Source organism: Canis lupus, chromosome 5 (assembly GCF_011100685.1).
Source record: "Canis lupus familiaris isolate Mischka breed German Shepherd chromosome 5, alternate assembly UU_Cfam_GSD_1.0, whole genome shotgun sequence".
In the NCBI taxonomy this organism is placed as follows: Eukaryota; Metazoa; Chordata; class Mammalia; order Carnivora; family Canidae; genus Canis; species Canis lupus.
This window is the reverse complement of record NC_049226.1, coordinates 68,633,196-68,659,697: the sequence shown is the minus strand read 5'-3', so window position 1 is coordinate 68,659,697 and position 26,502 is coordinate 68,633,196. Positions and strand designations below refer to the sequence as shown.

General features: G+C 52.1%; 1 protein-coding gene across 2 annotated transcripts; it reads right to left on the bottom strand.

Annotated features, from left to right (window-relative positions):
• Nucleotides 1-5,211: 5,211 nt before the first annotated feature.
• On the bottom strand, nucleotides 5,212-25,903 carry KCNG4 (potassium voltage-gated channel modifier subfamily G member 4). Of its 2 annotated transcripts, XM_038538146.1 has the most exons (4): nucleotides 25,235-25,903; nucleotides 24,574-24,780; nucleotides 22,830-23,592; nucleotides 5,212-12,217 (listed from the first exon to the last, which is right to left on the bottom strand). In XM_038538146.1, the coding sequence occupies exons 3-4, from the start codon at nucleotides 23,577-23,579 to the stop codon at nucleotides 11,447-11,449; spliced, it is 1,521 nt and encodes a 506-aa protein (XP_038394074.1). In that variant the 5' UTR covers nucleotides 23,580-23,592; nucleotides 24,574-24,780; nucleotides 25,235-25,903; the 3' UTR covers nucleotides 5,212-11,446. The 2 variants fall into 2 exon arrangements, with proteins under 2 accessions (XP_038394074.1, XP_038394073.1); XM_038538145.1 differs by lacking the exons at nucleotides 24,574-24,780; nucleotides 25,235-25,903 and adding an exon at nucleotides 23,693-24,510.
• Between the last annotated feature and the right edge of the window lie 599 nt (nucleotides 25,904-26,502).

Below are 26,502 nucleotides of genomic sequence, written 5' to 3'. Positions count from 1 at the left end.
TGACTTCAAACTTCTGGCCTTCAGAGCTGGGAGCTAAATAAATGTCTGTTTTAAGGGCACCTACTGTGTAGTACTTTGTTATGGCAGCAGAAGGGGGAGGGTTAGGGGGAGGGAACGGGTAAGAAGAGGGAGGGAATGGGAAGGGGGAGGGAATGGGGAGAAAGGAGGGAGGGAAGGGGGAGTCAAGAGGAGGGGCTACCACACATGGAGCCTGTGCTCAGGAATTTGCTTGTGCAGGGCCAGCGGGCCGGAGGATTAGGGCAGGGAGTTTGCACCTGCCAGGAGGGTCTCCAGAGCCAGGTAAGCACTGAGGGTTTTGATCTGAGCAAACAGCTGCAGGAGATCAGTAGGTACAGTTTCTCTAAAAGGAACTTCTCAGGCCAACTTTGAAATGTTGATTTCTCTTGGCTAGTTTTTCCAGGGACAAGAGGATTTTTTAAAACACCCAAGCCTATTAATTAGCCCATTTGTTGCATGGTGGTTGTCCCTGGGAGATCAATTGATTTACTCTTCGTACTGCAGTGGCGACCACAACACCCGGCCCCGCCGCAGCCGTAGGCAGTGAGCCTTCTGATATTCATTCATCACATAATCACTGGGTAAACAAGTTATTCAAAGTGACATTAACTCTGCTGTGTTCTGCCAAGTAAGGAATATTTGTCCCCACCTTCCATAAATCTGCCTGTCCCGTCCTGTCCTCCCAAGACAGTCCTCATTACACGGAACTCGCTCCGTTCCTTTGACTCAGCTGTATTTATGTTGAAGGACAATGATGAAGGCTGCTTTTGAAATGGCGAGCCTGTTAATGTCTTCTTGGCCTAATCCCTATGGCTGTAGTTTCGCCAGCAATGGCATATTTAAATTGGCAGGTGATGTCATCTAGCTGGGCACGAGTCACCCTGCCTCCTCCTCCAGGATGCCCATGCGATCACTCCCCTCTGCCTTCCTGCTGCTTGGAGCTCTGGGAACCCTTCCTGGGCCCCCAGCACCCCATAGGCCGCACTGCCCCTCCGCTCCCTCTGCATGGTCTTCAACACTCAGACGTGCGGACCATGACCATGAAGACCAAGACACACCACTTCACCACCTTGCCCACCTGGATGCCAAGGGGCCAACCACCTCTCCAAGCCTCAGTGTCCCCATCTGGCAAATGAGTCAGCCACAAAAGCGTCACCTATGGGGTCGCAGTGGCTGAATGGGGAAGGGGGCCGAGCAGCGTTCCTTTCTCTTGGCAGTCCTTAGGCGGCGGCTGTCCCTCTGCAGGCCTGTCTGCTCCCAGCTCTGGGAGGTGGCCCCTTGTCTGCTCCTCCCTGTCTCCTTGGGTGGGGTCTCCCATGTAGAAGATTCTTGACAAACGAGCTTTGAATGGGAAAGTGAATAAGAGCTAGAGAAAGGTTAGTGAGAGCCCAGGGGGTGGGGGGAGATACCCCACTCCATGGCACAGCGGTTTGATGGCAGGTAAAAACATCCGGTATACCACAAAATGCTGTGACAAAGACTGCCACACCCTTGGGCTTTCAGCAAAGCTCTTTCCTCTCAGCAGATGGAGGTGACAGGTCCCCCGATGGCTGTCCCCCCATCCTGGCTTCAGGGGAAGGCAGCCTCCCCTCTTAGGACATGAGCTGGGCTTCCCCACATTACTTCTGCCTGCAGGTTCTTTGGTCTAAATACAGTGACTCCCCACGCTGCAGGGATGGCTAGGGACAGGAATCTAGCGGGAGTGTGAGTGGGCCCCGCCCTCCTGGTCCCTGGGGCCAGCTCAGAGGCTGGCACACAGGGGGCACTTGGAAAGGGGAGGGGAAGGCATCATGCTCTGGGAAGGAGGGGGCACCTGCGCTTGCTGCCACCTGCTGTGTGGCAGGTGGTCCCGGAAGGTAGAAATGAGCCAGGGACAGAGGCGGGTGGCTGTAAGGTACATGTCTAGGACTGAACAACTGTTCTGGGTCATCGAGAAGTGATATTTTATTGCCTGGTGTTGATACTGGTTGAGAAGAGAGTGTGTGGAATAGAAGTAGAGCCTTCTACTTTCCATGTAGATGTCAGCGCTGCTCTGGGTGACCGAGCTGGCCTGTGTTTCCCCCCATCGGATTTGCTGATGCAGATTCTTGTTCCCAGAGTGGCAGATCACCAGAGCCAGCCAGCGTGGCTGCAGACACGAGCTCCTTACCCCTACCAGGGCCGATGGCCAGGGTTTGGTGTGGATATCTTGCCTGAGGACATCTTTAGAAGCTTCTATAGGATACAGGGAGCAGGGTAGACCAAATGCGGTGACAAACAGCCCCACGGTTTCAGTGGCTTACTCAGGAGAGGCTCCTCTCTTGCTGGTATAATCCACTGATGCAGGAGATCAGCTGCTTCCATCTTGAGGCCCCACCACTTAGGGCAGGGCCAGCAAATCCTCTACAAAGAGCCAGCAGGTAAAGATTTCCACCTTGTGGGCCATACAGTCTCCGTTGCCGCTGCTTGACTGCTGGTATAGCCTCAAAGCGCTGCAGACAAGGAGTGGGCCAGGCTGTGTTTCGATAAAACTTTATTTACAAAAACAAGGTGGGGGACAGATATAGTTTCCTGACCCCTGTCTTAGGCCTTTGGATATTCCTCAGAATCTGCAGGGCCTGTGGAGTGAGGGGCAGGAGGGAAAGTAAAAGGCTTATGCTGGCCCGAGCCCCAGTGGCACACACCCCTTCCACCACATTCCACTGAGCAGAACCTACCTGCAGGGAAGCTGGAAACAGGGAAGAAGAACCAGATGTCGGCAAGCTCATGGCCACCCTCTGCCCCGGGGCCCACCGGGAAGGCACTGGACAGCCTCAAGGTGTGTGTTCATGTGGTTGGTAACGCAAGGACAGGCCCAGGAACTGCAGACCCTGAGTTGGGTCTGCCCTGTGGGACCATTCAGCGTCTGTTTGCTCATTGATCAGTGGGAAGCCTACAGGGCCTCCTCTATACCATCTATACCATCACTTTGTGGATGAAATAAGGTGCAGAAAGTTCTGCCCTAGGGCCTCACACCGGGGAGTCCCTTGGAGACTGGGGGCTTTGGGACAGGTGTTTGAAACCCACCAACGAGCTGAGCTGATGAAGGTGTGAGCCCCAGAGCAGAACCAACAGTTCTTGTTTGGCCAGGTCCCTCCTCTGTGCCAGGAAGCCTGCTTCTTTCAGAAACCAAATATTTAGGGGCACCTGGGTGGCTCCATGGTTGAGCATCTGCCTTTGGCTCAGGGCATGATCCTGGGGTCCTGGGATCGAGTCCCACATCAGGCTCCCCACAAGAAGCCTACTTCTCCCTCTGCCTGTGTCTCTGCCTCTCTCTGTCACTCATGAATAAATAAATAAACTCTTTGAAAAAACATCTCATTCTGGAATACCATCTTACAGGGTGTTATTGGATCTCAGTGTCTTTTCTGTAGTGAGAGAAAGCCCATTGGGGACACATGGGTATCGTCCAGAGGCTCCAGGAAGGCAGTAGAAGGAGAGGTTTGAAGCACGGAGTTTGGGGCCACACAGGCTGGGTTTGAATCCTGAGCCCTTCGCTGATGGCTGGGTGACTTGGAACGGTCACCTGACTTGTCTGTGCCTCCGTTGCTTTGTCTATAAAATGGGGATAATAGCACCCTCCTCAGAGAGAGCTGGGGGAATCCAGGTGTGGGTGTGAGGTGATGGGGTGGGAAGTGCCGACATCACACAGCTGACATCCCACAGACACTGTGATTATTCCAAATGATGCCATGGCTGCCCAGCACCTCCTTCTGTCTCTCTTGGAAGGGTGCCGTGGTTTTCCTCTGGGAACTCACCCTCTTCATTCTCAGTCATGTAGTTTCGGTGAGATTGAGCCTGTCTTCTCCAGGGTGAGCCACAACTCTCCTAAGCCAATCAGCGTGGTCACCGTGGTTGTTTCAGGGGCATGGCCATAAGCTGCTCTGCCTTAAGACTCAATGGACACACATGCTAGGGATTCTGGGGAACAAAAGGCTTTTCTCTTCCATGGTCTTGGGGAAGTGAGGGTGTGAGACTTGCAGCTTGGATAGCCATCTTGTGGCCATGAGGGGAGCCTCAGGGGTGAAGCTGACACACCCAGGGAGACAGAGGGGGGATGCAGAGACTCTGAGTTGGTTTGATGCTGATGACATTGGTCAAACTCCTAGAACAAACCATACCTGACTCCATCTGGATTTTCACTTCTAAGAGCCAGTACGTCTCCTTTTGTTTGCTTGTTTTGCAAAGTCTGGGCAGGGTTTCCTGTATTTGGAAATGAAACATTCCTAACTGATTTATTTTTGTTTTTTAAGAGAGAGAGCATGAGAATGAGTGGGAGTTGGGGAGGGGCAGAGGGAGAATGAAAGAAAGAATCCCAAGTAGGCTCTACGCCCAGCATGGAGCCCAACAAGGGGCTCGATCTCATGATGCTGAGATCATGACCTGAGCCGAAATCAAGAATCGGATGCTTAACCAACTGAGCCACCCAGAAGCCCCTCCAAACTGATATTTATGGGCATATCCTAGAAAGTGTCCAGCTGTGCCTGTTTGGACGCTGGGACAGGAGTCTTGATGAGAGGGAAATTTACCTTCATACCAAAACCCTTGGCATTTTCCTGGGTACACTCTCTCCCAGAGAACTGGAGTACATACAGCCTTCAACTCCAATTGCCTGTGGGCTTGACCTACACCCTGGATGGGCTGCCTTCCCTTCTCCAGCTCAGTTCTCTCTCTCCAGCCAGTGCTTGTCAGGATCATGTCCCAAATAAACCACCTGCGTGTAAATCCTTGAATCAGAGTTTGCTTCTGGGGGAGCCCAGAGATCTGAAAGAACGAAGATAGACCTCCCCAGAAGCCTGTCTGCATTAGGCGCCCACCTGCCCCCACGTCACTGGTGTCATCACACCGCCCTCTTCCTTCCTAGGACTTACCACAAGCCATGCTTGTCCTGTTTATGTCCTTCTGGACTTACCTGTGGCCTGACTTCCTACCTCCCCACCTCCCCTCCACTCAGGACCACAGCAGCATCTGTTGTGCTAACTACCATCTCCGTTGTGCTAGAACAACATCTGGCACATGGCAGACACATTGGAGATACTGCTCCAGAACCCGACGATCGTCCCTCCCTGAATGGTCTTGCTGCGGCCCAGGGGTGGTGACCCCCTGACCCCGACCACCCCTCACCTGGTGGCCCCATGACTAGACCTGCCCCAATACAGCAGAGAAGCCACAGCGTCACTTTTTAACATTGTTTAATGTTTCTCTCGGAGTCGCAGGGTGCGCGGGAGCCCTGAAGCTTAGGAAGGCGCCAGGTGACACTGCTGAGCTCCTCAGGGGATCTTAGTTTAAGCTGGTCATTGGCCAAGTACATGGAAGCCTTTGAACTGCGAGATTGGCTAATTTTAGCACGGGGCGCCCAAATTCATCCCGTTCCCAGTCGCCCTTGGTTTTGTCCCGCTTAGAGCAAAGGTGAGTTATGAAAGTCACGCCACGTTTTTCACGTGTTGTTTGGAGCAGGGCTGTGAGCACAGCCTCAGCCAGGGCCCCTTGGATGACCAGGGAGCCACAGGGCTCTCAGGGACAGCCCTTTGTTCTATTTTTAACCAACATCATGTTCCTGGAGGTGCCCCTTCGGTTAGACATCAAATGCCGGATAGAGCAGGTGCCGGCCGAGGATCAGAGCCGAGGGCACCAGCCTGGCAGGCCCGGCTTTGCCAATTCGGGCTGTGTGGTTTGCCCCATTACATCCCCTCCCTCAGCCCTCACATCCACACGTGTAAAATGGGCAGATTCTTTCGCTCTAAGAATCTGTGGGCCCGGCTGCTCCCCAACTGGCAGGTCAGGGAAGGGCACCACCGGGTCCCCTCCTGGTCACAGGTGAAGAGAGAAGTCCTGCTCTGAGCCTCAGGGACTAGTTCATCTGCAGGGAGGACACTCTCTCCTCCTCCCAGGCGTGGCCTATGCACACCTGGCCTTCTGGCACATCCTACCTGGCCTGCATGATCACAGTCAATTAATTCTGTTTTTCTTTGAATGCCTTTGGGCCCAGCCAGCTCTCCCTGGCTCCCTTTCCCTTTCTTACTTTCCACCCCATGCCAGCACTTCCTGGGGTCACCTCCCAGACAAAGGGTTTGCACATCCTCAATGAGGGGCACGGTGCCCTTGGATGTGACACCCTGAGAGGGACACCAGCACATGGATGCCGAGGCTGGCTGGGGGTGCAGAGCCTCAGTCTGGGCATGCAGAGATACGGGACAGACACAAAATGAGGCACATTCTATTAGAAAGGAAGGGCTATATTCATCCCAGACTTCGGCATCAGAAATTCCACAGAAGGCTGTGGGAACAGTCCAGATTACAGGAAGCTAAAGAGATAGACCGCATAAATGCCTTCTCCAGTCAATGCTGGACCTGTCCTGCTGAGGGAAAAGCTGTAAAGGATATTATTTTGTCAACTGACAAAATTGGAACAGACAATAGGTTAGATTAAAATATTGTGCCAAGGTTAAATGTCCTGATGTTGGTAACTGAGAATATCCTTGTTCTTAAGAGGGAGACCCCCCCCCCCCCCCGCTCCCGAATATTCCAGGTCTCTTTGGCTCTCCACCTTAAAATGAAAGAGGTGATTTACTTTCGGGCTTCCCCCCCCTTTATTTTTTGGGTGAATCATGGATTCCTTTGAGAATCCAAGAAATCACTTCACATTTCACACTCTGAAATGCATGTACGTACATGCTTTGTGGCTTGTCACCTCCAGAGGCTCACTGGCCGTCTTGGAAACTCTCTGCTAAGAATTCTTGGACTGATGGTTTTCTGACAGACCTTCTAGTGCTACATTCTTAAGTTGTTTTTTTTTTTTTTTAAAGACTTATTTATTTATTTATTTGAGAGGGAGAGAGAGAGCAAGAGCGAGCGAGCACAAGCAGGGAGAGGGGGAGACAGAGAAACCTGAAGCAGACTCCCTGCAGAATGTGGAGCCCCAAGTGTGTGGGGTGGCTCCATCCCAGGACCCTGAGATCACAACCTGAGCCAAAGCCAACTGTAGGATGCTTAACGGACTGAGCCATCCAGGTGCCCCTACAATCTAAAGTTCTAAAAGCAAAGTTCTAAAAGGGCTGTGATGTAGTCAACTTGCTCTCAAATGGTCAAAAAAATTTACTATTTATATATAATAAAACGATAGTAAATGATAAAGCAAAGCAAATGGCAAAACATGCTTTAAAAAAAGAGGTGTATTCAGGTATTGCATGTACGTACTGATTTTGTTCTTGCAAATTTTTTGTTTGATGTTTCCCAAATAAAATGTTAAAGAATCAGTTGCCTAGTGACTAGTAATCACTCAGGAAGTGCAGCCCATTATTCACGTATCAGTATGAGGAAGAGTTATCAGCGTCCAGTGCCCCTGGTGAGAGGCAGGCGCTGGCAGGCACAGCTGCTTAGCCAGGCACCTGCAGGCCTCAGGTTGGGGGCCAGGAGCCCAGGTGGGTGGGTAGGAACGAGGTGGGCAGCTGGTGGACAGAGATCTCAGTGACTTTCTATTCAAACTTGAACTACTTGATGATTTTTGCTAAGGGAGTAGTTCTGTGGACAGTCAGGGACTATGGTTTGTTTATTTTACCTTTCTCCTGGCATCTTACCTGGCCCTCCGTGGCATAGATTGTTGCAGTGAAAGTTGCTACCCAGAATCACATTCTGTCCAAGCCTGGAGGGACTTTCCTAACCACCTGGTCCAACCTCTCCATGGGATCAGTGAGAAAAGGAAGGGCCAGTGGAATCAGTCACCATATCCACTGTGATATGACAAAGGAAGGGTGACAGCTTGTGCCGGAGGTACCCCAACACAACCCTGCTTACTCTACTCAGGGTAGCACGGCAAAATTATATTCTTGTTGTACTCTTGTCTTGAATATTTTCTTTGAGGGCTTGGGCCCCCTTCAGAAGAGCCTAAGTGCTAAAGCATGGTACACGAGAAAGAGTATTCTGCTGGAAACCAGGATGCTTGGATTTAATGAAGTAAACTGGCTGTGTGGCCTTGGGCAGGTGGCTCTCCCTCTCTGAGCCTTGGTCCCTTCACCTTAAAATATGAGACTTGATTTACTTAGTAATTTCTTATCCTTTCATAGGGGCCATGGATTCCTTTGAGGATCTGATAAAAATTGTTGGACTGGTTTCTGAAACTATGCACTTTGAGATTCACATAATCTCCAGAGGTTCACAGACCCCCTCATGGAAGCTCCCTGCTTACATAGTATTCTGATGAGCTGTCCAGTTACCAATTTCTCAAGTCCTATAAGCCTTCAAAATAGAGTCAGTGGGTGGAGCCCCCACTGGCACCAGGTTGAAGAATTAACCTATCCATCCCCAAGTCACTTCTTGGGCTCGACTCTGGTTAGAGACCAACATTTTAAAGTTATCCCGATGGTAGCCACACTTGGGGTGCGCACAGCATAATGTATAGACTTGTTCAATCACTGTGTTGTACACCTGCAACTAATGTAACATTGTGTGTCAACTGCACTTCAATGAAAATAATAATAATAACAATAATAATAATAATAAAATGATCTGTGGGAGCTACGTCTATGACACAACATAAAATTGCTTGAAGTAAAGGGCCAGCTACCCTTTGCCTTTGGCTGGAAAATTTCAACCTTTGGCCGCACTCATGCCCATTGACCTCAGAGAAAACAAGCCCTTAAGGGACTGGCAAGACTCCTTTCAGCCAGTGGGGAGGAAGAGACCACCTAGCAACTCACTTGTCATCTCTATCCCATCCAATCAGCATGAAGGGAAGCTGGCTAGACAAATTCTACTTAGACCAGTCCCTGGGGCTATTACTGGGGAGAAAAAAATAGAGCGTTTAATTAAACCCCACATGTGAGCAATCAATTCTAATTTTCCACTTCTAATTTGGTAGAATTTCCACCGGGCATGTATTAAGATGCTGTAGGATCTTGTAAGGTTGGGGATGGGCTTACCTAGGTTTCTTTTAGTCCTGGCACCCTTTTGCTCAGATGGCTGGAATATGAACCAGAAAAGAATGGAGCTGCCTAGGTGGAAGCCATCACAGGATGGGCAGAACTGCAGTGAGGAATTATTGCACCAGGCACACATGCAGCACAGAAAAAAAGGCCTCCCAGGAGAAGAGGGAGGGCCGGGTGTGGGGTCCGATGTGGCTCCCAGGCCTTCTACGGGCTGTCGAGGATTCTTCCTTGGTTCTGGAGGTGAGCTCCCCACCTCAATTCAAGGGGACCTGGCTAGAGGTGGGAGGGTGTCTAGAAATTCTTCATCCTTTTCAAAATCATTCTTTTCAAATGTTTTACCTTGGGATGCAGAGCTCTCTGTGCACAAAGCAACCCCGAGGGTCTTGCCAGAGCCCCTGTCAGAAAAATCACAGATCTGGCCAAAGCCCCACATATGGCAGAGGGAAAGGAGTTACAGTCACAGAGAGTGAAAATCAGGGCCTGAGTGAGCATTCAGGTCACAAGCACCCAAAGCTCATGAGACTATGCTATTCACTTCCTGGGGCAGATGGCATGGGGTAGGGATTTTACAGAGGGGCTTTCCTTGTGTGTGACCACCGTGCCACTCTGCAAAGAACTTCCTTGGTGAAATGTCAGTGTGGGAAGGACTGGGGTCGACCTGTAGATTTGGAGGGTCTGGAGGGATGGAGGCATCTACCCTCTCAGCTGGGAGGGTTCCCAGAAGGGAATGAGGGCTACCCTCGAGATGAGGCTAGCTTGCAGCCAGATGCTTGTACAGGATGCTGCCCTGGGCCAGAGCTGGTGTGGTGCCTGGTGTTGCAGTCAGAGGAAGGCAGGTGACTGGCACATGGTGGGCCTGCACTAAATGCCAGCAGAATGAATGAAGAGCAGGCAAGCTGTCTCCGATGATGAAACACTGGCGTGCTTACACACAGATGACATTGGATCCACCCATCCCTGACAACCTCACCACCACCATTCCATGTGGTGCATGTCCCAGTGCGCCTTCTGCAGTGGGTTTCCAGCCAACTGTAATGTGCACAGCTGTGTCATTCAAGGAAGGTGCCATCGAGGCCTCCCCCAGAAAATAAGTGACACCAGGACTTGGCACTCCTCATACAACTAATAATTAGAGGAAGGAGGTCCTCAGAACCTGTCTGAGCCACTTGGTCATTCTCTGCCCCACGAAGGTCTCCCTGCACGCTGCCTAACCGTCTTCATCCACACCTGCTGTGTAGCCACATCACTGCTTCCTCCAGCATCTACCAGAAAGCCCAGATCCTCTGCTCAGCCCTCACAGCCTACCACCTTCCCATTCCCACCCCCTCCCAACTTTAGCTCCCAGAACATTCCTCCTCATTCAACCCCTCCTGGGTCTGGGTGAAGCCCTCTGTGAGCTGGTGGCTCAGGATTCATGGTTCTGGCCTCAGCACACACTGCTTTTAGCTTGAACAACTTGATCCTGCCTCTGCTTCCTCCACTGGATGCAAAGGGCTGAATCTGTTCGTGAATGAATACCTAAATTGACAAACATACTTAAATAAAAGCGGAGGAATTTACACTGGTCGTGCATGGCGGCAAGGGGCAGATTCTAAGGCTGCTCACATTTCTGCACTGAAGCTATACTGCATCTGCGGTGGCTGGCTGAGCTGAGGGTGGAAAGCCGAGGTCTCTTCAGGGCTGGAGGAACCAGCAGCAGGAATGGTTCTCTCCAGGGACAATGCAGTGCCCTGCAAGAGTTAGCCTCTGTCAGGGCCAAGAGCTGGATAATTGGAGAATGTCCCAATAAGAGTCCAGTTGGCCAAGGAGGGCCTGCTGTGCTGGCAAGTGGCATGCCTGCCCAGGTTCCAGGCACATCAGGAGGAATGGCAGGCCACCAGCTCCCAATATGGGGTTTAGCACTGAGGCCAGTTCTGCCTTCTTGGCTAAAAGCTTCCAGAGCCGGGGAGGAGGCAGCAGCATTCGGGAAATGCCACTGGCGATGGTGAGTGGGGAGAGGACATATTGATCTCTGCTGGAACCTGCGATAGGGCTGGGTGGCGATATCTGATCAGAGGGGTTTGCAGTAACTGACCCCTCTGGTTCCTGTTGGTAGGGTGAGCCTGGAAAGAGAGCCTCAGGGGGAGGAATGGAGTTCTGTAGGGTCAGTTCTGTGCATCCAGAACCCAGCCTGGGGCATGGAAGACTGCAGGGGAGGAAGAGGAGTGGAGGATGGCTGACCTAACAGAAAGAGCCAATGTGCTCAGCAAGGTGCAGAGAGGGGGGAAAAGGCAGGGAGCATCCATAATGATAGCCAGAATTGCCATGGCCGGTGGGGTCAAGAATCACAACAAGCAAACAGCTGTGGCCTTGAGCCCCTCCCAGCTTTGGGAGAGACCCTGGAGCTCTAGAAACATCCTACCAGACGGTCTACACCTGGTGTTCTCTAGCTGGGTCAGCTGAGGGCGCTGAGTTGCAGTCCTGCCCTTTTCATGGAGGGTTTTGAGTTAAATGTAGTTAGTGGGCAAGGAGGGGCCCTCTGGGACCAGGTCGTCGACGTCACCCAGGAGTTCGTGTTCACTGGCCGTGGCGGCGTGCTGCAGGTGGCGAAGGCGCGCCTGGAGCTGCTCCTGCTCCTTCTTGAGCTCCAGGTAGGAGTGCGAGAAGGTGTGGAAGATGGATGTGGCTGGGAAGGCCATGATGAGGATCCCACTCAGGATGCTGCTGAGGGCCACCATCTGGCCCGGCACGCTGCGCGGGACCATGTCTCCGTAGCCCACCGTGGTCATGGAGATGACGGCCCACCAGTAGGAGGCCGGGATGCTGGTGAACTCCAGGACCCGCCCGGACTCGTTCTCGGCCACGTAGACCAGAGGGGAGAAGAGGGTGACGGCCACGCAGAGGAAGAGGAGGAGCAGGCCAAACTCCCGCGTGCAGCGGCGCACGGTGAGGCCCAGGCTCTGCAGCCCCAGCGAGTGGCGGGCCAGGCGCATCACGTAGAGGATGCGCAGCGCCCGCAGCACCCGCAGCGCCAGCCCCACCTTCTCCAGGTACGAGCCCCCGCCCGGCCTCTCGCCATCCTCCCGGGGCTCGCCTGACACCGCCAGGGACACGTAGTACGGGGAGATGGCCAGGATGTCGATGATGTTCAGGGGGCCTTGGAAAAACTCACACTTGTTCTGGGCCTGGACAAACCGCAGACAGAACTCCAGGGAAAACCAGGCCACGCAGACCGTCTCCACGATGAAAATATAGTAGCACTTCTGAGAGCACTCACCCTGGGGAGGCGATAAAATGCAGGATGAGAGTGGTGGGCGGCAGCGCTGGGAAGGGAGGAAGAAACCATGCCGAGAAGTGACTCCTTGTATCTGTAGTGACATCGACATCAGTATCAATACCATATATATCTATAGGTTCTATATAGATTCTATTTATACCATATAGTTTTTCTCTGTTTGTATATTACCTATCATCTCTCGATCTCAATTGAGCTCCGTGTGCTGTAGACTCTCAAAATCCCCTTTTTAGATAGCTCTCGAGTTGTGGCCGGGCACGTGGCCAGTCAGCTAGATCGGGGACCACCCTTTCCAGCCTCCCTTGCAGCAAAGTGTGGCCAAATAACAAAGAACCCACTCATGAAATGTGAACAGAAGTGATGTGTGCCACCTCCCATCCCAGGACTTAGGATGTTGGTGTGAGTTCCTACATACTTTTTCATTGTCAGCTGGGGCAACCCACATGGCCCTGCAACCCAGCCTAGAACCTACAGATTGGACCAATGCCCCAGGAGAGGATGGAGTGGGAAGTGGGATGGAGTGGAAACAATCTTGAGTCTCCAACTGAGAGCTGCTCACTCACCTCATCCCTCTTTGCAAGAGAAATCAGTATCTTTTTTTTTTTTAATTTTATTTTCGGGAGGGGAGGGGCAGACGGAGTAGGAGAGAGAATCTCAAGCTGACTCCACACCGAGTGCAGAGCCAGATACGGGGCTCCGTCTCATAACCCTGAGGTCGTGATCTGAGCCGAAATCAAGAGTTGGGGCCCCAATATCTATTTTGTTTTCTTGTCATTTTTTTAAAGATTTTATTTATTTATTTACAACAGACACAGAGAGAGAGGCAGTAAGAGACATAGGTAGAGGGAGAAGCAGGCTCCCTGCATGGAGCCCGATGCAGAACTCAATCCCAGGACCCCAGGATCACGACCTGAGCCAAAGGCAGATGCTTAACTACTGAGCCATCCAGGTGCCCACCACCCAATATCTATTTTGTTTAAAGCCATTCTATCTTGGGGCCTCTTTGTTATAGCAACCAACCTTCACCTTCACTAATCTAAGCCCCTTTTGTGTTCCATGCATTGTTCTAGTGTTGTCACTTCTGCTACATGTGATGTCATGAGCAGGCAATGTGACCCCATTTTATGCCGAGGATATGGTTCCAAGCAGTGAAATGACTTGCCTGAGCTCACGTACATAGTAGATGATCTCTCAGCCACTGCATGGTATTTTGTAACTTCCTTACCTACCATTCTTCATTCATTCATCCAACAAAAATGCATGGAGGGCTCATCTGTACTAGGCTCCGAGGCTCCGGGGGTAAAGTAGTAGAGAAGCAGATGTCAATTCTGGGAGATTGGAGCCTGGTGGGGCAGAGAGAGCTCCTGTGTCCCCGGTACAGCCCTGTGATGGATGATTGCAACTATTCACACAGGGTCTGTTGCCCTCTGGAGATTGCAGCTAGGTGGGGGCTACTGTGGATTCACTGTTGCATCATTCATGCTCCCTGCCTGGCTCCTGGCTCCCAATAGAGAGTTCCATTGGCCCCTGTGCCACTTAAAGCATGGCCCTCGGACCAAAAGCATCAGCTTCCCTGGAGAGCTTGTAAGAAACACAGAATCGTGGGCCTCACCCCAGCCCTAAGGAATCAAAACCTGCATCTTAACAATCTCTCAAGTGATTCATGCGCACATCGAAGTTCAAGGAGCTCTGGTCTGGCACAGTGGTTCTGAGCCTTGGCTGTACATTAGAATCATCTGGGGGCTTTGAAACCCCTTGATGTCCTGGTTAGGACCTCAGAATCTTAATTTAGTTGATTGAGGTTTGAATCTGCGCCGTAGAACTTTCCAGAAGTAATATATGTGTGTGTATATATATATATATGTATATGTATATATATGTGTGTATATATATATATACACACACACACACTCATATATATATGATGGATGAGTGAATGAATGACCAAAGCTAGTTGCCTGAGTGGAAAGTAAGATGTTGACAACTTCAGTTTTCTTTGGATTAAAAACCTCTGAAGTGGAAAAAGAATTTAGTTCCACTGCCTGCGCCCACAGGAATACGGAATTGAAACGAAATGCTCTTTTTATGTCTAGAGGCTGGAGGAAGAGAGAAAATGGGGTGGTCTGTCTCCATCTCAATGTGCCTGTCTGTGTCTGTGACTCAGGTTCAAATCCCACACTTCCACTGACTGCAGATCCATTGTCTTCTCTGGACTTGTGGTTCTCTACACTGGGAGAAGTGTGGTGAATGGAAATGGGCACACAGAAGTGAGCAGGCTGTTGCACCTGCAGGCACACGATATACTGTGGCTATGTGTGCGAGATGATGCACAGGTTACAGATGATGCACTGTATCTCTCACTGTATCTACCACGGTAGCCATCCTTGTGAGATGATCCACTGGTTATGGGCACAGCCGGCCTGGTCAGTACAAGGGCAACAGTACCCTTCTCCTTTCCCTGGATTTTACAGGAAGGGGAAGAACTTCTCAAACATACAAGAGGTCTTTGCCCTGACCATCTAGGGTTTGCTTCAGAATTTGGGAGTGTGGGATGTCTGGATGGCTCAGCGGTTGAGCTTCTGCCTTCAGCTCAGGGCATGATCCCGAGGTCTGGGGATCGAGTCCCACATTGAGCTCCCTGCGAGGAGCCTGCTTCTCCCTCTGCCAGTGTCTCTGCCTCTCTCTCTATAATATCTCTCATGAATAAATAAATACAATAAAAAAAAAAAAGAATCCTGGAGTGCCACAAGTTTTGGGCCCTGACTCCCTAGTCTTGCTGCAGACTTGCTGTGTGACCTTGTAGTGGTCCCTGCCTCTCTCTGTGCTTCAGTTTCCAGTGAAGAGGTTGGAACAGTATTTCTCAAAGTGGATTTAGCACACCCTGCATCAGAATCACCCAGAGTGCTTGTTACATATGCAGATTCTTGGGCTCTCACCACAAAATCAAACCCTGGAGTGGGGCCCATGAATCTGCATTTTGGCAAGCCCTGCAGTTGACTCAATGGCATCTGGGAGTTTTTCAGACTCTGGGCCAGATTGCCCCTACAAGGCCACTGTTGTAACATTCTGGAAGTTTTCTCCTTGGCTTCAGGACTTCTGGTAGCCTGGGAAGAACCTTTCCAGACCATTGACTCAATAGCTCAAGAAGGTGACTCCTGAGAGGTGCACAGGCTCTGCGGGTGCTCCTCTGCCTCTGTGTGGGCATTTGGCTATTCAAGGCATGCACTACCCACCTCCCTCTGGCCTGGCCTGCCGGCCACCTCCCTGCACTGCAGCAAGCCCTCTGCTGCATCACCACCCTGTGCTGCTACTCTGCTCAAATCCTGAAACCACCCTCCCAGCACCAGTCCTCTGAGAAATGTCCCCTTTGAGGTGGGGATTTATGGGGTCTGAGCCAAGAAAATGATTCCTAGGCCAGCCACGTTTGGAGAAAAATAGGAGGGAAATCAAAAACTTTCTTTTTCTCTGAGGAAGCTTTTGGTTGTATTTTGTAAGTAGGGTGAACAACTAGTCCTGATTTGTCCACATCTTTCCTGCTCTGAGCACAGAAAGTGCCAGGTCACCAGAGCCCCATGGTCCTGGGCAAACCAAGATGGATGTCACCTCCCTGAGGGGCCTCGCCACCGGTGGATAGAGGTCTGCTCTGATTGCTCCATGCAGCCAAGAGTGCGAGTCAGGTCTATGAAGACCAGAGGGTGAGCGATGCCACGCCGTGGGTGCTCTCACATGCAGAGGAGGATGCACTCTTCCATCTATGTGACATTCAAGACAGTGGACAAAATCACCCAAACAGCGGCCACCTCTGTGTGGGGTAGGGATGGGCTCTGAGGGAACACGAGAGAGCTTTCCAGGCGAACAGGAATTTCCTATGTTAAACAGAAGGTGCGGGTGATGCGGGCATACGCAGTTGTTCAGTTGTACAGCTAAGATCTATCCCTTTCACTGAGTGTACATTTTACAAATAAAACTGAAGTGAATGGCAGTAATAATAAGTGATTGGGGTGGGGGAGGGAGTGGAGCAGGAAAGAACAAGAGTGACTCATGGTGGAAACTGAGTCATGGATCCTTGGGGGTTCAACATCATTCTGTTTACTTCATAAATGTGTCTCATTTTTGACCATGAAAAGTTAGAAAACCAATCAAGGTCAGAAATCAAAACCGAGAGACACCTGGGTGGCTCTGGTTGAGCATCTGCCTTCAGCTCAGGACATGATCCCGGGGTCCCGGGATCAAGTCCCACGTTGGGCTCCCTGCAGGGTGGCTTCTTCTCCCTCTGCCTATGTCTTTGCCTCTCTCTGTGTGTCTCTCATGAATAAATAAATAAAATCTTAAAAAAAAAGAAATCAAAACCTCAATCAGATGCCACCACACTCACTAGGAAGGCTGGGAGCATAAGGACCAAGTATTAAGTGTGGGTGAGTCTGTGCAGAAGCTGGAATGCCAAGCATTCGGGTGAGAATCTAAATGGTGCAGCAGCTGCGGGACAGGGGGTGGTGGCTCCTCAGAAATTGAACACACGTCCATTAAGCTCCAGACCTTTGGTTTCAGCTCAGGTCATGATCTCAGCACAGTCTGCTATGACTCTCCCTCTCCCTCTGCTCCTCTCCTGCTCTCTCTCTCAAAAATAAATACATGTTTAAAGAAAAAAAAAAAACGATAAACACGTTTGCTGTATGACTTGGCAATTCTACACTTGGATATTTCTTCAACACCAGAAGGAATTGAAAACATCCTTCTACCCAAAAACTTGTCCACACGTGTCCACAGCTGCTTTATCCACAGCAGCCAAAAGCAGAATCAAACACAAATACCCATCAGCTAATGAATGGATAACCAACCTGTGCTGTATCCACACAGTGGAATATTATTCAGCCCTAAAAAGGAAGCTCTGATACCTGCTACAGCGTGGATGAATAGCCCTTGGCTCAGTGAAGAGAGCCACATGCAAAAGAAAACCACGTTTACAGAAAATGTCCAGAAAAGGCAGAAGTATGCTGATGATTGCCGGGGGCCAAGGGGGCTCGGGAGAATGGGGAACACTGGGTCAGGGGCGCAGGGTTTCTTTGTGGGAGGATGAAAATGTTCTGGGACAGAAGAGATGATCCCCTAAGTATACCCTAAAAACCCCTGATGTGTGCACTCTACAAGGGGACCTAGTAGGATACGGATTATGTCTTAATAAAAAAGAAGCCAGGGCCCGAGCCTGAGCTAGGCAGGTCGGTGGGTGAGGCACTGAGGGGCCCCACGACTTTGCCCTGAGCCTTTAGGCTTAGGAACAGCCCTGGGGTCAGAGGACAGGCAGGGCTCTGCAAGGGCAGACCACTGTCGCTGGGGGCCCATATGGACAGTCTGCCCCGCAGATGATGCAGGTGCAGGAAGGGCCAGTTCCAGAAACACCATCTGGGAGGGACTCGGGGCCAGAGTCTTGACCTTGGAGCTTTCCTCACACCCTGGGGCCATGGAAGTAGGCCCGAATCAGCCACTTGCCACCCCCTGGTAGCTCAGCGCTTGTCCCTATCTGCTTAGCAGCTCAGGTCTTCTCCTTTCTGCCTGCAAATTCCTCTATCCATGCCCCGGCCTGTGGTCCAGAGTGGCTTCCTCGCCCTGCTGACTCATTCCTCGGCCCGGCTCACCCCTTCCCTGGGAGCCAGTTCTCTCTATCCTCTCTCCCCCCGGGGTCATGCTCCTTTCTGCCCCTCTCTTTCCTGCACCCCAGCTCTAGAATACAGGGGCTCTGGGAGCATGGGCCAGAGGGCAGATGGGGGTCGGGGTCAGGCATGGAGCCAGGGGCGTGTGATGAAGCAGGAAGAGCAGGTGAGCCACAGTGAAGCAGGAGGAGTAGGTCCTGTCCAGGGAGTGGGGAACGCTGCCCATATAGGGCAGATGATATAGGGAGACGAAGCTGGAGGGGGAAGAAGAAAACCCAAAACCGAAAAGCCAGATTAAGAAGAATCCCCTGGAGCAATCACCAAATGTCACCAAACACGGGGAAGCTACTGAGAGCGAGGCAGTTCTTTATGGAGCTGATTCATGATCTGAGAAAGTGGCAGGGGAGGGTGAGCTGGCTCCAGCATGAGGCTTTCCGTGAAAGGGAAGGCGGTGGAAATGGCACCCCACGGGGTGACTTCGGTGACCCACCCAAGAAAGGGCATCGTTCCAGCGAGGGGCCCCTATAGTTCCACCTGGTGTTTAAAAAAATCTGTCTGCGTCCTCCTTTCCCCGGCCCTTAGCAAGATGTTGGAAGCACAGGCAGGAGGGAGAGCGCTTTGCGCCGCTGGGATCAGCGCGCATCTCCCACAGCAAGGTCCCTGAACGCCCCCAGCAAACCTCCAGGGCAGGACTGGAATCTAAAGTGGAGGAGAAACGAGCGAAGGCTGAGCTGGGACTAGAGAGAGGTTTGTGCCCGTACTTGTCACCACTGGGTCTCGGGCACAGAGGAGGCCCTCGGGAAAGGTCTGCTGAACGCAGGACTGAATGGAGAATGAAACAGAGAAGACGTCTGAGCCACCCGCTGCTCACCGTGGCTGGGAGAGGCTGATGGGCCAAGCGGACGGGCAGGTGGAGGAGCCGGAGGGGTGTGAGCTGAGTCCCTAAGGGGGTGTCAATGCAGCCAGGGGTGGCTCCCTGCTGGTGGGTGCGTGACGGCTAGGACCGTTCGGTCCTCAGCACCGGCTTCTGAGTAGGTGAGGAAACAGAGGCACAGGACAGGACGGTGACTGGTCTCAGGGCGGAGCCAGGGCGCGGCAATGCTGGGATCTGAACTCTGCCGCGAGGAGCTAGAGATCCTGGCTCCTCTCCCTGGCGCGCTGGCTACTGCCTAGCTGCTGGATCCGGGTAGCAGCAGGGAGGAAGGCACCGGTCAGGAGAGGCGGAGCAGGTGCTCCATCCAGAGGGAGGGAAGTGCCCTGACCAGCCCAGCTGTCCGGCCAGGGCCGTGGCCACATGGCAAGGGGGCTGGGGATGAATGACCAGCTTGATGGTCATGACCGAGGACACAGGCAGAGGGAAGCGTGGAGCCTCGGAGACGGTGGCACTCGTCCCTGAATGATGGGATAAGCCAACTGTGGCCTGCAGCGACAGTGGAATATTACTGGGCCCTCAGAAGGATCTTCATCCTGTGCTGGCCCAGCCTGGTACAGTCTACGGCGCGGATGGGCTCTGAAAACACCACGCTGAGTGACAGAGGGGGTCACAGAAGGCCACAGGGGTGTGATTCCGTTTGCGTACAATGTCTGGAATAGAGAAATTCACGGAGGCGGAAGGCCCAGCGCTGGTTGCTGGGTGGGTGGGGAGGGATTGGGGAGTGAGTGCTAATGGGCACGGGGTTTTATTTTGGAGTAGCGGAAATGTTTTGGAATTTGATAGAGGTGGAGGCTGTACAATATTGTAAATGTACCGAATGCTACCGGGCCGTCTAGCTTTGGGTGGTTAATATTACCTTATGTGATTTTCACCTCGATTAAAAACCAGGGACCGGGATGGCCAGCATAAGTGCTCCAGGAAGGTAGGAAATGTATCTTACTGTCTCCAGCGCCTAGAAGAGCATCATTTGTAGGCACTCAATAGCTTGCTGAATGAAGGGAAGGGGGGACGTTGTGATATCCTGTCGACCAGGACCTAACGAGTGAATACTAATGGGACTGATGTTTATTAAATGCCTCTCACGCATCAGCATTGTTCCCACTGCTGTGTGCAAATCACTCTGAATCCTCATTATAATCCCATGGGGGGAGGGCCGGGAGCATCCCCATTTTACAGATGACCAAACAGGCTCATGGAGGCTAAGGGACTCCCCCGAGATCACTGAGTTCATGAGTTGTGAGGCCACGATTCAAACCCAGAGGACCTGCACTCTGAACCATCCTGCTGGACAGGGCTGTGCTTCTCAAACCCCAGCGGCCTCAGAGATGCCGAATGCTGCGGAGCTGAGCATCCAGACCAGAGGTAGAGCAGCCAAGCCGTGAAAGTCGGTGTTGTGTGACCCTAAGGAGTCAGATTTCAGAACCAGCTGGTAGATGAGCTCAATCCTGGCTCACATAACTAACTGAGCTTTAGAAAAGGATAAATGAAAAAAAAAAAAAAGAAAAAGAAAAAAGAAAAGGATAAATGTTGCCCAAGCCTCAATTTACTCATCTGTAAAATGGAGGTGGTAGTAAGACCTATTTCTTGAAATGTTGTTCAAAGATTAAGTCCATTGATCCAATGCCAGCCTCATGGAGGGCACATAAATAAGCACGGTGCTTTCTCCCTTTCGGGTTGAGCTCTTCCAAGGAAAGTGGGAAAAGCTGGATGCACTTGGGAGGTGCTTAGGCACGTGGCATGGTCCTTGTTGTCTACAGGGCCTCCTCCCTCTTCTTTTGTAATTTACCAACCTTGAGTGTAGACCCAACTGCCAAGTTTACTCCATGGGAGGTCACTGGAAAAAGGCAGAAGGAAAAGCAAAAGGAAAGCTGCCTCTGCCACCCAGCACGACACCGTGTCTGATGGAGGAGGTCTGTGGGTCCCAGTCCTGGCGTGTCTGTCGACCCCTGTGGTGTTAATTCATCTGAACAGATGGATGCTGCTAGGCCCCCAGGACGATGTGGCCCCCAGGCCTCCTGGCAGGGCCTGCCCCCAGAAGCAGCTGGCCAGCTGAACATCCCTGAGGGCAAATACGAAATATCGGACAAGCTTGGTGCTAGAGAGAACATTGTCTTTTTATGTAAATGTAAAGCAGTCTTGGGAAAAAAAAAAAAAAAAAAGACCGCCTCCCCAGCCTCCTGGTTCTTTAAATTACCATCTAAACAGGGAAACACACTTTTTTTGAGGATAGCACCTCCCAGCCTCTCTCTCCGGGGAGCAAGCACACACAGAGGTGGTTTCCACAAGGTGAAAGCGCAGATGGGGACCCGGGCCATGGGCATCACCTCCTTTTATCCCAGGAGCTCCTGAGCCCAGACTGGGGCCTGCTGGGCCTGCGGGCTTCCCAGTGACCTCTGATTTGATCTCCAGAGTCCCCAGTCAACAAAGCCTAGGTTCAAACCTTGGGTAATTTTCAGAGTATTAGGCTTTGAAAAGACCTTGTCCCTCTGCACGTTCTAAATCCTGGCTTCTGGGAAATCCCTGAGGAACAGGTTGATGGAAATCTAGGGTCCTTCCTCAGCAGCTGAGATCAAGGGCGTCCTTCTGGGGACGGGGGACAGAGGCCACTTATTTTGTCCTAATTTTTTACTGCAGTGTCCAAGTGTAAATATTTCTGCGAACGAGCAGGCTCTTAAATCACATGATTTGGTGCTAAAGAATAAAACAATGTCTGTGTTTGGAGCTATGGTCCTCCCCCCGGGCGGGGGGGGGGTAGGGGGGAAGCTGTTTGAAAGTCAAACATTTTGGTTGGTTTGCTGTAGGACAAAACATTTATAGGTTGCACAAGATACATGTTATTCCCACACATATTTATTGAGAGCCTACCCTGTGCCAGCCAGGGTCTGGTTCTCCATTTAAGTCCTTTCTTTCTGGAAAGTTCTCCAGATTCTACTATATTGCCCTGGGATATATCTTCAAGGGAAGGGAACTTCCCTTAAATTGTCAACTGACAATTATGGGCCATCCACAGGGTTCATTCATCATATATATGTGTTCTATTTATCAGTTCCCTCCATCTGCTGTAATGTAAGTTCCGTGATTAGGGTGAGGGGGAACCATGGAGGAATGTAGAGCAGGACAGGAGCAACATTTTCAATTAGGAAACAAATCCAGTTCTGAGTTTCAAGCTCTCTAATAAACTTCCCAATGAAATGTTAAGATCATATGTCATTTCTCAGACTACTTGGCCCCTGGGGAATCTCCTACAAGTTCCTGGAAAAAGAGAGCAAGAGTGGGCAGGATAACCTATTTTGCTGTTGCTTCCTGGGGCACAGTAACTTAGAAGTTAACTCATCCTTGAGTTCCCCCCATCCAGTGAGACTGACTGGGAGGCTCAGGACCCACGTAACAAGCAGGAAAACTGAGAGCCAAGAATCTTGGTTCTGTAACTCCAAGGAAAAAGCTAAAGGCCCGGTGCCTCGCTTTCTCCACCTGAATGTGGAGCTGGGATACCCACCACATTGGCTCAAGGAGGCAGGGATTGGGCCAGGGACAGTACATGGCACAGAGTAGCCGCTCAGCAAACACGTTGTAAGTGTGTGGAGTGTGTGAACCCTCACAGCGATGGTTCTCCATTTTGCGGAGGATGAAACCAAGGTTCAGGGGGTTGAAGCAATTTGCCTGTGGTCCGCAGAGCCGGGAGAGGCAAGCCGGGCCTGCCTGGCCCGCGAACACCATGGGGGGGCTTGTGAATACCGTGCCCACTATGGGGCAAAGCCACCTCATGACTTTTGTGGGCCCTTGGCCCTCCATGAGCCTTTTCCTCCAATATAATAATAATAATAATAATAATAATAATAAATTAATTAATATTAAAAATGATCTTTCACAACTGCATTGGTCTAAAAATGCATCCAATCCACACTAGATGATAATCTCTTTTTCTGTTGTTTTTAAAGATACTTAGACATTTTCATGGGCCCCTAAGTCCCGTGGGCACTGGGCCCAATGCCCGGTGGTCAGGGGCCACTCACCTTGTCTTCCTCGGCCCTCAGGTCGGGCATGGTGCTGACACACAGGCTGACCGCTGTGGTGGCCACGAAGAGGATGGACAGACAAGCAAAGACCTTGCCGGGGAGCCCGGAGTGCGGGTTTTCCACGGTCTCCCGCAGCCAGTGCATGAAGACCCCCCAGCGAGAGGGGTCCCCCGAGGGGCGCCTGGCCTCCTGCCGCAGGTGCAGCGTCTCCTGCTGGCGCAGCTCGGCCAGCTCCTCCAGCTTCCTGAGCAGCTCGCGCAGGCAGCATTTCTCCAGGTGGGCCTCCTCGATGCCCCAGTAGGCCAGCTCTTCCCGGAAGGACAGCACGCACGTCCCCCGCAGCAGGGCCAGCCGGCCGGCCGCCAGGAAGCTCACGATCATGCCGAACGCACTGGGGCTCCGGTCGAAGAAGAACTCCTGGTTGTCCTCGTCGTAATCATCGCAGAGCTGTGAGATCTCCTCGTGGTTGCGGCACAACCTGAGTTTGCTCAGGCGGCTCAGCGGAAAGTCGTCCAGGGTGCTCCAGGGGAGGACGTACCGCCTGCCCCCGACGTTGACCAGGATCTCCTTCTTCAGGTCCGCGGCCGGGGAGGCGTCCAGGGCGCCCACCTGGCGGGCCCTGCGGTAGTAAAGGCCCTTGGCGGGGGGCGGCTGCAGGGGGCCAGGCAGGAGCGGACTCAGGGGGCTGCAGGAGGTCCGGTGGCCATGGCCGGGAGGCAGCCCCCTGGCTCTGAAGGGCATGGGCATCGCTGGAGATGTTCTGCAAGACAATGGGGAGAAATCAGTCTCGGGCCAGGACACTGCCTCCTGTTCCCTTTGCTGCCGCTGCTTCACGGGTTTATTGGGCACCTCTTACGCACCTGGGATCTACCTGTGAACAAAAGGAGACGATGGCATCCCTTCCCGGGTCAGAGCTGTGCCACTTCCAGGCTCTGCAGTCTTGGGCATGTGGCTTAACCTCTCTGATCTCAGCTTCATTCATGCCAATGACAAGTCTGGTACCAAACTTACAAGGCACAGTTGGTAAAATAGAGCTTAAGAGTGTTTCTTGACTTCACCGCTGGGTTCTGATCCCTTAGGGACTGCCGGCCCGGGCGGATTACTCAGCCTCCGTGAGTCATCCCTACAGGCTGGGGTAGTTTGAGGACCCATCTCCCTGGGCACGGGGAGGGTTATGTGCAATAATATACATGAGGCGTTACTTCGGAACACTTCTAGAACACTTCTCAGATGCCAGGCACCAATCTACCTGCTTCCTCTATATTAACTCACCACCACAACAACACGACATAAACATTAGTATGCTCATTTCACAGATGAGGAAACTGAGGCACCGAAAGGTAAAGTAATAAGGAATGTGACAGTGCTTGGCAGAGTGTCTGCCCCGTAGGAGCAGCTCCACAATGACCTTATTTGCTTCCTCGGACTTTGCTATCAATGACAGCTGTGCTCCACGTTCTCGGAGCGCTGGCCTGTAGCCCCCCTTGCCATGAATCCCTAAACCAGTGACTCCCCCTCTCTGGACCTCGGTCTTGTTATCTGCAAGGTGAAGGGGCCTCTAATGCTCTCTCCATTTCAGACTTATTTGAGGCACTTGACTAGAATAAGGGTTTTAGATGTAGCCCGTGCATTTAAAAAAAAAAAAAAATCTCCAAAACCTCTGTCATCCTCGGCACCCTGCAACCATTTCCTACACTATTCATTCTGGCCAGAGCTGTTTCCAGAGCATCTATAACCTTACATTCCAATATGCACTCCAATCAAGAGAAGAACTCGACAGCTGAATGGAAATAAAAGTTCCTCTCAATTTCAGAGCCAGTTGGATTCCGGCAGGCAGCGAAGAGTTGAATCACAGCCCGAGCATTTCACACTCGCTCACCACGCAGCGTTCTGTTACTCTGCATGCATTACTTCCTTTACAACGTATGGCCAGAGGAAGATGAGCAGCCTGCAGAGAGAAAAGACTGTTTTGAAATCTGAGGAGTCCCTCCCGAGCATTCTCATTTTCCCAGTGCAAAGCCCCAGACTCAGGGAGCTGAAGTGACTTGTCCAAGGTCACGCAGTGAATCCAAATCCAACCCTGGACTCTGTCTCCCAGCCTGGGGCTCTTTCTAGAACACTGCCCCCACCACCACTACCAAAAAAAAAAAAAAAAAAAAAAAAGAAAAGAAAAGATAAAAGAAGAAGAAGAAGAAAAGAAAAAACCTGCCCTGTCTGCATTCACTGCGCAGACCCAACTTTGCCATCCACGGCCCCCCGAGACAGCAGGTGCACACAACTCCGTCCAGAGCCCAGGAAAGGGATTCATTCAAAACAGAGCTTTGGACAAGGATGGTAACAGTGTCCTGCAAACCCCCAGCCCTGCAGCAAACACTAACTTCCTCCCCTGAAGTTTAACTCACCTTCTCGTCTCAGGGAACCTTTTCCAGCTGTTTCTCTGCCGGGCGAGGGGAGCCCGTGTCTCAGTGGCCGGAGAAGAGACAGGTTCGTGGTGGAGATGAAGGAGAAGAAAAGAAAAATTCTGAACACGGCAGTTTCTGGCAGAGTTAGTTTCCAACCTCTCTTGCCTTGCCTCTTCCCGAAAGCAGAGGTACATTCATTCTGCATCTCTCTCCAGCAGCCACAGCACGGCCCCCGGGCAGTGGGCTGGGGTTTTTACAAGGACCCCGAAGCCCGTTCCCCCGTGAGAGGTGAGAGTCCAAGGGGTTCATGCTGGGAAGGCGCCAGCCAGCTGTCCTGCTTCAGCAGTGGGCTCTGCGCTCCGAGCCCCACAGGGACAGCCAGTGTGGTCCTGCAAGAGAAGCGGGGGCGGGGGGGGGGATGGCTTAGAAATAATCTCTCCATCACCAGGCTGCCGGGAGCAGCAGCAGCCGCCGCGGCTCTGCCAACTGCCTGGGAGGCAAGGAGAGCTGTCCTTCCCTCCCCTCCAAGGAGGAGCATAACTCGGGAGAAGCAGAGGGCGACTTGGAGCAGAGCGCCGGGGCATCTGCAGCTACCTGTCCCCGCACCCTGGAGGTTCTGGGGGTTGCTGATGATGCGGAGGTGCTCGGGTAAAGGCTGCCGGGGGGACTCTCCTGCTTCTCACCAGCCCAGGGACAGGTTCAGCCAGAGAAGCCCGGCATCAGAGTGCCGGGTGGGAGCTCCAGAGGCTGTGTGCTGGACTAGGAGGAGGGGTGAGTGTGGAGTCACACACGCCCAGGTCCCCTGCTCCCTGGTGAATAGCCAGGTGATCTTGGGCCGGTGACTTAGTGCCTCTGAGCCTCAGTTTCCTTGTTTGTAAAACCTGTGGAAATGGTTCAGAGAGGTCACATCAGAAGCCACGGAAGAGGCTTCTGCTGTGGGTTTGGCTTCATGGTTTGGCTTCCCGGAGGAGGCCCAATTCCAGGACCTGGGTCCTAGCCTCAGCTCTGCACCACCATGCTGTGTGTCCTTGGTCATTCCCTTCACCTCTCTGGGCCTTAGTTTTCTCAGTGGTCAGATGAGGACAGTCGAAGCCGTGATGGTGCAGACTGCAGAGCCATCTTCCCCTGTAGGTGCTCGATGTACATTGGCTCTTCTTAATTTTCTTAAGAGGTTCTGGGGCCCAGTCTCTTGGCTTCCGAAGGTGAGTTATTATCAGTTCCATTTTGCAGATGAGGCCGGGAGGTCCAGGCGAGAGATTTGCTCAAGG

Bases quoted from the DNA above. Each gene is read 5' to 3' on its own strand.
- KCNG4 (XM_038538145.1), bottom strand. From the start codon at position 23,814: ATGAATGAAGCTGAGATCAGAGAGGTTAAGCCACATGCCCAAGACTGC. The intron at 23,593-23,692 runs GTGCGTAAGAGG...ATTGTCTTGCAG, and splicing joins TGTTCACAGGTAGATCCCAG to AACATCTCCAGCGATGCCCA. The intron at 12,218-22,829 runs GTGAGTGGCCCC...TCGCCTCCCCAG, and splicing joins TGAGGGCCGAGGAAGACAAG to GGTGAGTGCTCTCAGAAGTG.